Genomic DNA, 12844 nt, shown 5'->3' on the forward strand with positions numbered 1-12844 from the left:
TCAGCAGGAAGTCTGCTTCTCTCTCTCCTTCTGCCTGCCTTTCCCCCTGCTTGTATTCTCTCTGTCTCTGTCAGATAAATAAATAATATCTTTAAAAGAAATTGAGATCTTGGGGGATCCCTGGGTGGCGCAGCGGTTTAGCGCCTGCCTTTGGCCCAGGGCGCGATCCTGGAGACCCGGGATCGAATCCCACATCGGGCTCCCGGTGCATGGAGCCTGCTTCTCCCTCTGCCTGTGTCTCTGCCTCTCTCTCTCTCTCTCTCTCTGTGACTATCATAAATAAAAATTTTTAAAAAATTGAGATCTTGTTGAGAACTGTTTGGCAACTTTATTTTTTAAATTTTTATATTTATATAAAATTATATTTATATATAATATATAAATATATATTTAAAATTTATACTTACATAAAATAAAGATTTTATTTATTTATTCATGAGAGATGCACAGAGAGAGAGGCATTGATATAGGCAGAGGGAGAAGCAGGCTCCATGCAGGGAGCCCTATGCAGGACTTGATCCTGGGACCCCAGGATCACGCCCCGAGACCAGGCAGATAGATGCCCAACCACTGAGCTACCCAGGTATCTCTCTTTGGCAACTTTATATTTTGTTCAGCATTTTTTAAAACTTGTGCTAATGCATAGAAATTGAAATTTTTATTTTTCAGTTTACTGTCAGCAGACTTTGTGCACTTCAGAATTGTTTGAAGACTTAACTTCGTTCTTAACTAATAATGATTCAAACACAAATTTGAAAAGAATGACTGTCTATGTTATTTTGGTTCTAGTTTCAAATAATAGTAAGTACATTCTTTTATGTTGTAGAAACATTTTAAAAATAATACATTGAAATAGCCATTCTCCCTTTTATTCTAGTCTTTATAAATCAGTGTCTTTTTTTTTTTTTTTTTTTTTTTTTTAAGTAGGCTCCACACCCAGCCTGGAGCCCAACTTAGGGTTTGAACTCAAAACCCTGAGATCAAGAGTCGGACACTTAACCGACTGAGCCACCCAGAAGCCCCTATATCTTACTAACTTCTGAGAACTACTAGCTTTAAAGAAAAGAGAATAGCATATATTTGTTTAATATTTATTATAAGAAATAGGTAAAGTGATTTGGCTATTTAAATATTAAATAGCATTGTAAAGGAACAGCTTTGAAAGCAAAGAGGGATTTGATGATTAGTTTGGTTGTTTTCCACAGAATTAGCCATTTAGTTGCTGTGTTTACTGTATCAGCCAACAATGGCCTTAAATTCCATGTAGCTCTTGGCTAAAATTTCTTTCATTTTTGTAGGAAATTTGAATGCTGTCATTCTCTGAGCATTGACAATGTATAGTCGTGATTACAAATATTTCTCTATTGTAAATCTGTGTTTGTAATACTTTAAAGTGATTATAAGTTGCTTATTAAAAGTACTACTTAAATGTTTTTCACTTCTGCAAAATTATTTATAACAAAAGCCATATTGGTGCATTACATGTCTTTTTTTAAGGGAGTGGACAAACACTTGTAAGAGAAACTGGTTGTATTACAGTTCTTACACAGTTGTTCAGGTAAGAAAACAAATTTTTTGTCATTATGTATTGCTTAAGATTTAAACACATTTGTATTAATTTGCTGCCTTTTTTTTAACCAAATAGGACAGTTCTTTCAAAATATGAGTTGGATTTGTCGGATAAAAATACATTCCAGAGCTATCAGTTATGGTCTTCAGTGTGTAGTACTTTGTGTGTCTGTGTTAACAATCCTCAAAATGGTAATTATCTCAAATATTTAAATATAAAAAATAAAAATAAATTGATATTTTCCAAATATGTTAAAACACAATTGACTTTGTCTTCTTTCAGATGAAAATCAAATGCTTTGCTGTTCACTTTTTCCGCATGCTAATGACTGGCTAATAAATTGCATCAAACCTGAGGTAATTCGCCCTATTTGTTCATTTATTGGACTGACTCTTGCAAATAACAGTAAGTATTCATTATTCTTTGGTTTTGCTTGAAGAAACATAGTTCAAAGCATAACAAAAACTTATTGAATTAATTATTAAATTAATTGAATTAAAGGAATAATTTAGTATACTAAGTTGGGTCATTTTGGTTGCATTTAGACTATTACAGATAGGAAAATCTTGAAAGTAGATATGGTTAGGAAGACAAGTGGGAAGATGGAGGTAGCAGCATAGTTTTGAATCTCTCCAGATACCTTTACAAAACAGAACAACTAGATAGGAAATCTAAAGCCCACAGAGTTTTAATTTAATTTAATTTTAATTCTCTGATCACATAGAATTAAATTAGAAATGAATAAAAATGAAACATCTAGAAAAGTCCCAAAATCTGAAAATTAACTCAGTGCTAAAAAAAAAGACCTAAAGGGCAGCTTGGGTGGCTCAGCGGTTCGGCATCTGCCTTCAGCCCAGGGCATGATCCTGGAGACCCAGGATCAGGTCCCATGTCGGGCTCCCTGCATGGAGCCTGCTTCTTCCTCTGCCTGTGTCTCTGCCTCTCCTTCTCTCTCTCGGTGTCTCTCATGAATAAATAAATAAAATCTTTAAGGAAAAAAAAAAAGACCTAAAAAAAAAAAACCCCAAAAATCAATGAGTAAAGGAATAAATCATAAAGAAATTAGAAGTGTTTTTAACTGAATGATAATGAAAGCACATTTAAAAATTCGTTTGCTGGGCAACCCTGGTGGCTCAACAGTTTAGCACCGCCTTCAGCCCACGGCATGATCCTGGAGACCCAGGATCGAGTCCCACGTTGGGCTCCCTGCATGGAGCCTGCTTCTCCCTCTGCCTTTGTCTCTGCCTCTCTGTGTGTGTGTGTCTTTTACGAATAAATAAATAAAATCTTTTCAAAAAATTGGTTTGCTAAAAATAAATAATTAATGAATAATTAAATAAAAACTGGATTGCTGCAAAAGCAGTGTTTGGAGGGAAATTTATAGCACCATAGTTTGTAGAAGGAAAGAAGAAAGATCTCAAATCAGTTATATTAGTTTCCATGTAAGAAACTAGAAAATAAGTTAAACTCAGAGTAAAAAAATAGAGATCAGAAACCAGTGCAATAGAAAATAACAGAATAGGGTAAAAAAGTCAATGAAACAAGAAGGTAGGCCTTTAAAAAAATCAATGAGATGGATTCTTTAGGGACACCTGGGTGGCTCAGTCAGTTAGGTGTCTGCCTTCGGCTCAGATCGTGATCCCAGGGTCCTGGGATTGAGGCCCATGTGGGCTCCATGCTCACTGGGGAGTCTGCTTCTCCCTCTCCCTCTGCCCACCCCCTCCCCACTTGTACTCTCTCTCTTTCTCTGCTCTCTCTTAAATAAATAAATATAATCTTAAAAAGAACAAAAAGGAAATAAAAAGAAATGGATCCTCTAGCCAGACTAGCTACAAAATAAAAAGAGAGGCCCCAAATTACTAATATCAGGAATAAGAGGTGACATCACTCTAGATCTTAACAGATATTAAGAGGATAATAAAGGAATAATAGAAACAGCTATGCCGCTGAATTTGAGAACTTGCATGAATTGGATAGATTCTTTGAAAGACACCAACCACCAAAGATCTCTCAGAAGAAATAGATAATCTGAATATTATTATTTGGATTAAAGAAATTGAATTTGTAGTTTAAAACTTGAAACAGGAATTTCTGGGCCCTGATGGGTTTACTAGTGAATTATGCCAAACATTTAAAGAAAATAAATTCTACATAACTTTCCAGGAAACACTTGGAAACTTGGAACACTTGGATGAAACACTGCCCAGCACATTTTAATATTTTTATTTTATTTTACTTGAATACTCTCTACACCCAATGTGGGGCTCAAACTCACAACTTCAAGATTAAGAGTTGTATGCTCTAATGACTAAGCCAGCCAGGCACCCCTTTGCCAACACATTTAGAAGGTCAGCATTATTCCCTCACTAAAACTTGAAAAAGACCTTACAAGAAAGCAGAGTCAGTATCTTTTATGAACACAGGTACAAACATCTTAACAAAACACTAACAAATCAGGGACACCTGGCTTGCTCAATCAGTAGAGCATGTGGCTCTTGATCTTGGAGTCATTAGTGGATGCAGAGTTTACTTAACAAAATTTCAAAAAAATATATAATTAAAAATTTAAAAATATTAACAAACCAAGTCCAGCAATATACAGAAAGGATAATATATATTAGGACCAAGTGACATTTATCTTACAAATGCAAGATTGGTTGAACATTGGAAAATTTACCTTATTCTCAGGCTATGACAGAAAAGAAAAGCTATACAATAATCGAAAAAGATGCAAGGAAAGCTTTTCACATAGTTCAACATATATTTGTGACAAAAGCTTTTGGTAAACTAGGAATAGATAGAACTTCTCAGTGTGATAAAGGGCCTGTACAAAACATTACAGCTAACATATTTAATGGTAAAAAACTTCATGTGCCCCTCCCCAACTCCAAGATTGTTAAAAAACAAGAATGTCCACTCTCACTGCTTTAACATCTTCCTGAGTGTTGTTCAAGTCAGTGAAAGAAGTCAAGAAGATAAAAGGCATAGAATTTGAAAAGGAAGAAGAAAATACAGTATTTATTAATACATGATGTGATTGAAGAATCTACAATAAAGCTACAGGAATGAATAAGTGATTTTAGCAGGTTTTAGGATACAAGGTCATATACAGAAATCAACTGTATTTCTGTATAGTAGCAACAAGTAATTGGGAACTTAAATTATTGTTTACAATCATATAAAAAACTACATATGAAAAAAAAACTACATATGGATATATTTAATGAAATTTGTGCGATGTCTGTATGCTGAAAACTAGGAAATGTTGCTAAGATAATGAAAACCTAAATTAATGGGAGATATATACTCATTGATTCTAAGACTCAGTATTATTAAATGGCATTTCTCAAATTCATCTCTTGATTCAAAACATCCCCCATCAAAATACTAGCAGACATTGCTGTAGAAATTGACAAATTGATTCTAAAATTTACATGGGGGATCCCTGGGTGGCGCAGCGGTTTAGCGCCTGCCTTTGGCCCAGGGCGCGATCCTGGAGACCCGGGATCGAATCCCACGTCGGGCTCCCGGTGCATGGAGCCTGCTTCTCCCTCTGCCTGTGTCTCTGCCTCTCTCTCTCTCTCACTGTGTGCCTATCATAAATAAATAAAAGTTTAAAAAAATTAAAAAAAAAAAATTTACATGGAAATGTAAAAGGACCAGGATAGTCAATACTGTTCTGGAAAAGGTCAAAATTAAGGGATTTATATTACTTGATTTTGATACTTCTCATATAGTAATCAAGAAAATGTGGAATTGGTATAGGTGTAGACAGATCAATGGAACAAAATAGCCCAGAAATAGACCCACACATATATAGTTGTTGATTTTCTACAAAGATGCCATAATAATTCCATGTGGGAATTTGTCTTTTCAACAAATGGTGCTGGAAACAGTGAATATCTATACACATAATATGAATCTCAACCTTAATTTTACACTGTTTACAAAAATAAACCTGAAATGATCCATAGACCTAAATGTAAGAACTGAAATTGAAAAACCATGCAAAAACATAGGAGCAAATCTTTATAACTTGGTAGAAGACCAAGATTTCATAGAACGCAAAAAGTATGAACCACTAAGGAAAAAATGATAAATTGGATTTCACTGAAATTAAAAGTTTTAACTCTTCAAAAGACATGTTAAAATGAAAAGGCAAGCCATAGACTGGGATAAAATATTTGTGAAATGTACATCTGATAAAGAACTTGTACCCAAATTATATAGATAAGAACACTTAAAAATCGGAAAGACAAAAAACAACCTAATGATTAAAAAATGGGCAAGATTTGGACAAATAATTAACCAAAGAAGATATGAATATTAAATTGTAAATAAGCAATGAAAAATTTTTGAAAAGGTGCTCGAAATCATTAGTCATCAGAGAAATCCAAACTAAAACCCCAAGGATACCACTGTACACTCATGCTGACTAAAAGCAGAAAGGTTAATATTATCAAATGTTGATAAGGATTTGGAGCAACTAGAACTTTATCACACATTGTTGGTATATACCTATATTCACATATTTAAAGCAAATAATCATGTTTTATGTGCAAGGAATATACCTCTATAATTCCAAAAATTGGATTTTCTTTCCATGATGCTTTGACATTTCCTTTTTCTCTAAAAGTCAACTTGGAATAGTAATAATTTTAGGACCTCATTACTCAGGAAACTGGTGTGAAAATATAGATTAGATAAAATTTGAAATATTCAATGTACAAGTGTAGACTAGAATGTTCTTATTTCTTATAAGCCTGAATTTTTATTATGTAAGCTATTACTAGAAATTGTGGTAACACAATGCCATTTTTAAAAAAATTTTATTTATTTATGATAGTCACACAGAGAGAGAGAGAGAGAGAGAGGCAGAGACATAGGCAGAGGGAGAAGCAGGCTCCATGCACTGGGAGCCCGACGTGGGATTCGATCCCGGGTCTCCAGGATTGCGCCCTGGGCCAAAGGCAGGCACCAAACCGCTGCGCCACCCAGGGATCCCCACAATGCCATTTTTAAGCATTTAAAAATACTTCTTCTTTCAAAAGTTTTTTTTTTTTTTAAGATTTTTTAAATTTACTTATTCATAGAGACCCAGAGAGAGAGAGAGAGAGAAAGGCAGAGACACAGGCAGAGAGAGAAGCAGGCTCCATGCAGGGAGCCCGACGCGGGACTCAATCCCCGGTCTCCAGGATCACACTCCACGCTGCAGGCAGCACTAAACCGCTGTGCCACCAGGCCTGCCCTCAAGAGTTTTTTAAAGAAAATACCTTGCAGAATATAAGCCTCTTTTGGAGTCTCTATAATATTGAAAATATTTATCCCTCAGTAACATTTCCTAACAGTTCCTTTCACAGATGTAGAAAATTCTGAACTTGATTTTTAATATTTTTAAAGATTTATTTATTTATTTGAGAAAGAGAAAGAGAGAACGAGCAGGAGGGGCAGAAAGGGAGGAGAATCCCAAGCTGATTCTGCAGTGAGCACAGAGCCCAACACAGGGCTCAGTCTCACAGCCCTGAGATCATGACCTGAGCCAAAACCAAGAGTCTTAACCAACTGCACCAACCAGGTGTCCCTGAACTTGATTTTTTTTTTAAAGTTAAGATCTTCATATTTTATTGAACACAGAAAGTAATTTTCTCGTTTAAATCATTTTGACTCAATTTGTGGTATTCGGGTAGACTGTGGAAGATTTGTGGCAGAATTATAATCACACCTATGTATCCATTTGTTATAAGCCCACTGCTAGGATAGGGGCTGTAAAGACTATTGAATGCATAGACCCATGGGATACTTTCCCATCAGAATTATTTTCAACAGGGGAACAAGATGCTTCAGACTTTCAAAAATATGTATTTTTCACTGAATCTGCTTGGAATAGTTGTTATAACTCTAAATAATATGTTATAATTTTATGTTCTAAGAAGTAAAAGAATTAGAGTTAAATAAAGTAGATAAAATACGTGTTCCTTTGGAATAATTACTTTGCCCTTTGTAGATTGAAGCAGTCTGGGAAGTGAGTTATGTTAGAATTCAGCTTGCTAATTGAAATACCAATTCAATACCAATTGAAATACTTGGTATTTCAATGAATGAATGAATGAATCTATTCTTCATATCTCTATTGAGATATCCTCTAGTTTACTAGTGTCATTCTTGCAAAATATACCAGTTCTTGCTAAATGAAACAAAAAAAAATCTAACACATGAGAAAGTGTACTATATATGTAGTTAGTTCTATGTAAAAGTGCATTTTTTACCCGAGTAAATGACCTGTTCGTTTTATGATTATGTATATACACATGTAAAGATTGAATTTTTCATTTTTTAGTTTTGGGACTTTTTAGTATTTGAAAAAGACATGTTAATGTCATATTTAGTGTAAATTAATTGAATGGATCAAACACTTTTATTAATAGTTCTACTTTATTCCTTAAGCATATGTTCAGAAATACTTTATATCTGTGGGTGGACTGGATGTATTGTCTCAAGTTCTTGTGCAACTGGAATCAGATTCACACAAGACTCTTTCCAGTGCTAAGCTTGCAGTGGTGGTGACAAAGACAGTGGATGCGTGTATTGCTGATAATCGTGAGTGAACATGCTTAGTAATTTTTCTGCACTTGAGTTTTGTTTGAATTCAGCATGGTGAGTGTTGAAATAGTAGACTGAACACAAACATGGACTGGACTTTCAGTTTCTCACAAGTGGGAGGGAATCTTAAAAATGTCTTTCCCTAAGGGTTCAAATCAAGGTCCTTTGACTTCAAGTTGGATTCTGTCATTTCTAAACCTTTGTTTCACTGAAAAAGCAGTATTAAATTAAAGACTTTAGGTGGGAAATGAAGGGACATCATAGAAAGATAAACAATGGAAAACCCAATTTGTAGGTTTTTAAAAATTATATAAAGAATTAAGGTATGCCTCTTATCAGTATGGGATCTAACTTACCCAGCCGTAATTAGCGTGTGGCAGATCCAGACTTGAACCTGTGGCAGCTTCTCACATATAGAGACACTGAGGAATGATATTCTGTAAATCTATGTAATAAGCAATTCTTGATATTCACAAATAACTGAAAAATAAGATGATTTTTAAAAAAATCAGTTATTTAGGGCCTGTTTTGTGCTGGGCTTCTTGTGAGCTCTAGAGTTACAAAAATGATTAAGATACAGTCCCTTGAACAAACATTATATGGTCTTATTTGGGGAATATAAAAAATAGTGAAAGGGAATAAAGGGGGAAGGAGAGAAAATGAGTGGAAAATATCAGTGAGGGTGACAGAACATGAGAGACTCCTAACTCTGGGAAACGAACAAGGGGTGGTGGAAAGGGAGGTTGGCGGGGGTTGGGGTGACTGGGTGACGGGCACTGAGGGGGGCACTTGACAGGATAAGCACTGGGTGTTATGCTGTATGTTGGCAAATTGAACTCCAATAAAAAAATATGCAAAAAGAAAGATATAGTCCCTTGAAGAATTTACAACCTTAGTGTTGGTATGAATATTATTAGATGCTGGGTGAACTCTGTTAAAACCCCCTTAGAAGTATAGCTTAAAACGTCAGCTTCTTGAATTTTGTAACATGGCATCATAGCTTCAGGTGTTCTTCACTGTGTCATTAACATCAGTAGAACCATGGCCAGCTAATAATGTATTTCAGTGATGGACAGGAATTAGTTACATAGAGGGGTCTATAGTCCACTAGATAAGAAGGGTTATGTAAGGTGGGAGTAAGTATATTCACCTTTTAGGAAGGTGTACTATTGACTTCATACTTCACAGCAATGTAGGATAATTAAAAAGAAACCATTCTTCATAAAACAGGCTTTAATAAATTGTCTTTAGTTTGAAAGAGAGATTAATGAGGGCTATATAAGCTATTATCTTATTACAATACATTTATAGTCACATACATATGAGATACAAATATTAGATATTATGTTGATATTGTATCGTTCTCCTAGGATAAGATCTGACAAATAGTATATATGTGTGTGTGTATATATATGTATATATAGTTATATATATAGTTATAAGTTTTAAGTTTTTTTTTCTATTTTATACCAATAGCTACTTTTGGAATAATACTATCCAAGTATCAGATTGTTTCAAAACTTCTGACATTACTGCTTCATGAAAGTCTGGATTCAGGAGAAAAATTTAGCATCATACTTACTCTTGGTCATTGCACAGAGGATTGTGGTAAGTATTGAATTTGTTTAGTGTGCTTATTAAAATAGTGGAGTGGAAATCCATTTTTGTTTTTTTTTTCTTATTTTCATATGAAAGACTTGGAAGTACTGCCTTTCTTTAAGTCATTCAGGCCCCACACTAGTCATATTGCTCCTCATCTTCCTTCATCCGTGCCCCTCCTTATCCCTTTCTGCCCAATGCCGGTTTAGGCACTTAGCCCCTCAACATCTTTCACCAATGTAATTGGAATCAATTCCTCCTTGTATTCTACCTTTTCTACCTCCTTTTTTTTTTTTTTTTTTTTTTTTTTTAAAGAGTGGGAGGGAAGGGAGGAGGGGAGTGAGAGTGAGAGAAAGAATCTTAGGCAGGCTCCACACCTAGCACAGAGCCTGACATGGGGCTCAATCCCACAACCCTGAGATCATGACCTAAGCTGAAATCAAGAGTTGGGTGCTTATCCAACTAAGTCACCCAGGTGCTCTGGATTTATTCTACCTTGTAAATTTTTTATTTTTATTTTTTATTGAGGTTTAATCTGACAGTATACCTTTTTTACCCATTTTTCCCCAACTATAACTTTTTTTAAAACCACATGAGGGCTGTTTTTGTTTGTTTGTTTGTTTTACGAGGTATGACTCTATCCTGTGGCTGTATTTCAGAGATCATCACTTGTGAGGCAGCTATTTTATATCAGAAGATAATTTCCTAAATGGAAAATACTTTTGAAACTATTTGTTTTACTCTTTCTTAAGATTTAAACTATGTTCATAATTATCACAAAGAAGAGGGTCACCAGGGTGGCTCAATGGTTGAGCATCTGCCTTCTGCTCAGGTTGTGATCCCGAGGTCCTGGGATTGTGTCCTGCAACAGGCTCCCCACAGGGAGCCTGCTTCTCCCTCTGCCTCTCTATGTCTCTTGTGAATAAATAAATAAAATCTTTTTATTTTTTTTTATTTATTTTTTTTTAAATAAAATCTTTTTAAAAAAATCACAAGGAACAATTATGACCTTATGTAGATAGTATATGAAAAAATAACTGTATTCCGCTTTCAATTTTGATATGTGTTCCAGAGGAAAATCAGTATGATCTTTTTAAATACAATGGTCTTCCACTCATGATACAAGCCTTAACTGAATCACAGAATGAGGAACTAAACAAAGCTGCCACTTTTGTGCTTCACAATTGCAAAAAAATTGGTAAGTTTATTGTTACTTAAAAAAAAATACTGAAGTTTATCTTCTTTGATGAACCAAACCCCTTAGGCTCCCAGTCTCTTCTTATGTTTGAAAAGCAGAATATGACAACTAGAGTATTTCAGCATATAAAAAACCTATGTGGAAGAGAGCAACAGTATAGATAATTCACTTATTTTATGCAAAGTGGACAATTTAGTTGTAGGACTTAAATTTGAGACCTACAGGTAACTTACAGTTAAATTATGAATTACATTTGTTTACTTATTTAAAACATATTTGAGTGCCTATTATTTACCAGGCACTGTGTTAGGTTTTAGGGATATAGTGATTAAGAAACAGTCTGCACTCATAGAGCTAATTTTAACTAGATAAATAGTCACTGAAAAATCTAAAAAAAAAAAAAGAATGAATTATTAAATATTAACCTAAGGGTTAGGAATGAATGGAGCATAGATCTTAGAATATAACAAAATACTGTGACCTCAACTTGCAGCAGAAAAGGCTTCAGAGGAAGTGACTCTTGAGCTGAGATCTGAATGTATAGTGTTAACTAGGTCAACCATAAGCAACAGTGAGGCACAAAGACCCTGTGATAGGAGGGAGCATGCATTGAAGGAATCATGGCCTTTGAATTGGTCTTTATGAAAGAAAAATTGCTGCTGCTGCAATATGTAAAAAGAAAACTTAAAGATTATAGGGAAGAACTGCTTTATGAAAACTGCTAAAAAAAAAACAAAACACTACCTTAAAACCAGTTTCCACATACCTGAGGATGTTTATGTGCCTGGCATAACATATTTTCATAATGTTCTTTCTCTTCTAACTCTGAAGAGTAAAGTTCTAATTTATGACTGGGGCTTGGGCTTCTGCCAAACACTTGCTTTCCATTTATTTTTAGTACTACCTAAACAATTAAGATAGTCTGGATGGGCAAAATTTAGAGGAGGGGGTATGGGGTATGATGTTGTCCTTATTAAAAGTATTAAAATTATATTTAAAGTGTCAAAAAAAAAACCATTCTACTAATGGATAAATTCACTATTTTTCCCCATATTACAAAGCTGAGAAACTATCTCTAAGTCTAGGAGAATATCCTTTTGGTGAAAATGAAGAACAATTAAAATACATAAATACTAAAGAGAAGAATTTTGAAGAGTACTGGAAAAAAGCAAAGGAACTTCTACACAGACTAGAACACCTTGAAAGAGAAAGAAATGAGGTTGGCTTTTTGTTTCAAAGAATATAGAGCTCTTTTCTTTTTTTTTTAATTATTTTTATTTATTTATGATAGTCACAGAGAGAGAGAGAGAGAGAGAGAGAGAGAGGCAGAGACACAGGCAGAGGGAGAAGCAGGCTCCATGGACCGGGAGCCCGACGTGGTTCGATCCCGGGTCTCCAGGATCGTGCCCTGGGCCAAAGGCAGGCGCTAAACCGCTGCGCCACCCATGAATCCCTAGAACTCTTTTCAAGTATTTTCTACAGTAGAGGTTGGAGGGTAAAAGATTTTTCTTGCTAAGTTATTTTTTTTACTTCAATATATTTTTAAAAAGCTTTGTTCTAGGGATGCCTGGGTGGCTCAGCCAGTTAAGTGTCTGCTTTCAGCTTGGGTCATGATCCCAGGACCCTGGGATCAAGTATTACATTGAGCTCCTTGCTCAGCAGGGAGCCTACTTCTACCTATACCTGCCATTCCCCCTGCTAGTGCTCTTTCTCTCTCTCTGACAAATAAATAAAATCTTTTTAAAAAATAAAAATGAAAAGAAATAAAAAGATTTGTTCTAGTGAGAGAGAGAGTGAGTGTGTGTGGGGGGGGAGAGGGAGAGGCAGAGAGAGAATCTCAAGCAGACCCCCCACTGAGCACTTAGCCCATCACAAGG

General features: G+C 35.1%; 1 protein-coding gene across 14 annotated transcripts in view; it reads left to right on the top strand.

Moving 5' to 3' along the window:
- The window catches only part of TERB1 (telomere repeat binding bouquet formation protein 1), a 49829-nt gene that overhangs the window by 13580 nt on the left and 23405 nt on the right, over positions 1-12844 (top strand). For 13 of the 14 annotated variants that reach the window (XM_038538756.1, XM_038538759.1, XM_038538757.1 and 10 more), the window contains 8 exons: positions 670-801; positions 1498-1558; positions 1646-1761; positions 1853-1975; positions 8015-8167; positions 9647-9778; positions 10842-10967; positions 12029-12186. In XM_038538756.1, coding sequence (XP_038394684.1) covers positions 670-801; positions 1498-1558; positions 1646-1761; positions 1853-1975; positions 8015-8167; positions 9647-9778; positions 10842-10967; positions 12029-12186 — 1001 coding nt within the window. The remainder of the gene's footprint in view (positions 1-669; positions 802-1497; positions 1559-1645; positions 1762-1852; positions 1976-8014; positions 8168-9646; positions 9779-10841; positions 10968-12028; positions 12187-12844) is intronic. The other variant, XM_038538760.1, reaches the window with a different exon arrangement.

This window comes from Canis lupus, chromosome 5, assembly GCF_011100685.1.
Source record: "Canis lupus familiaris isolate Mischka breed German Shepherd chromosome 5, alternate assembly UU_Cfam_GSD_1.0, whole genome shotgun sequence".
NCBI classification, from domain to species: Eukaryota; Metazoa; Chordata; class Mammalia; order Carnivora; family Canidae; genus Canis; species Canis lupus.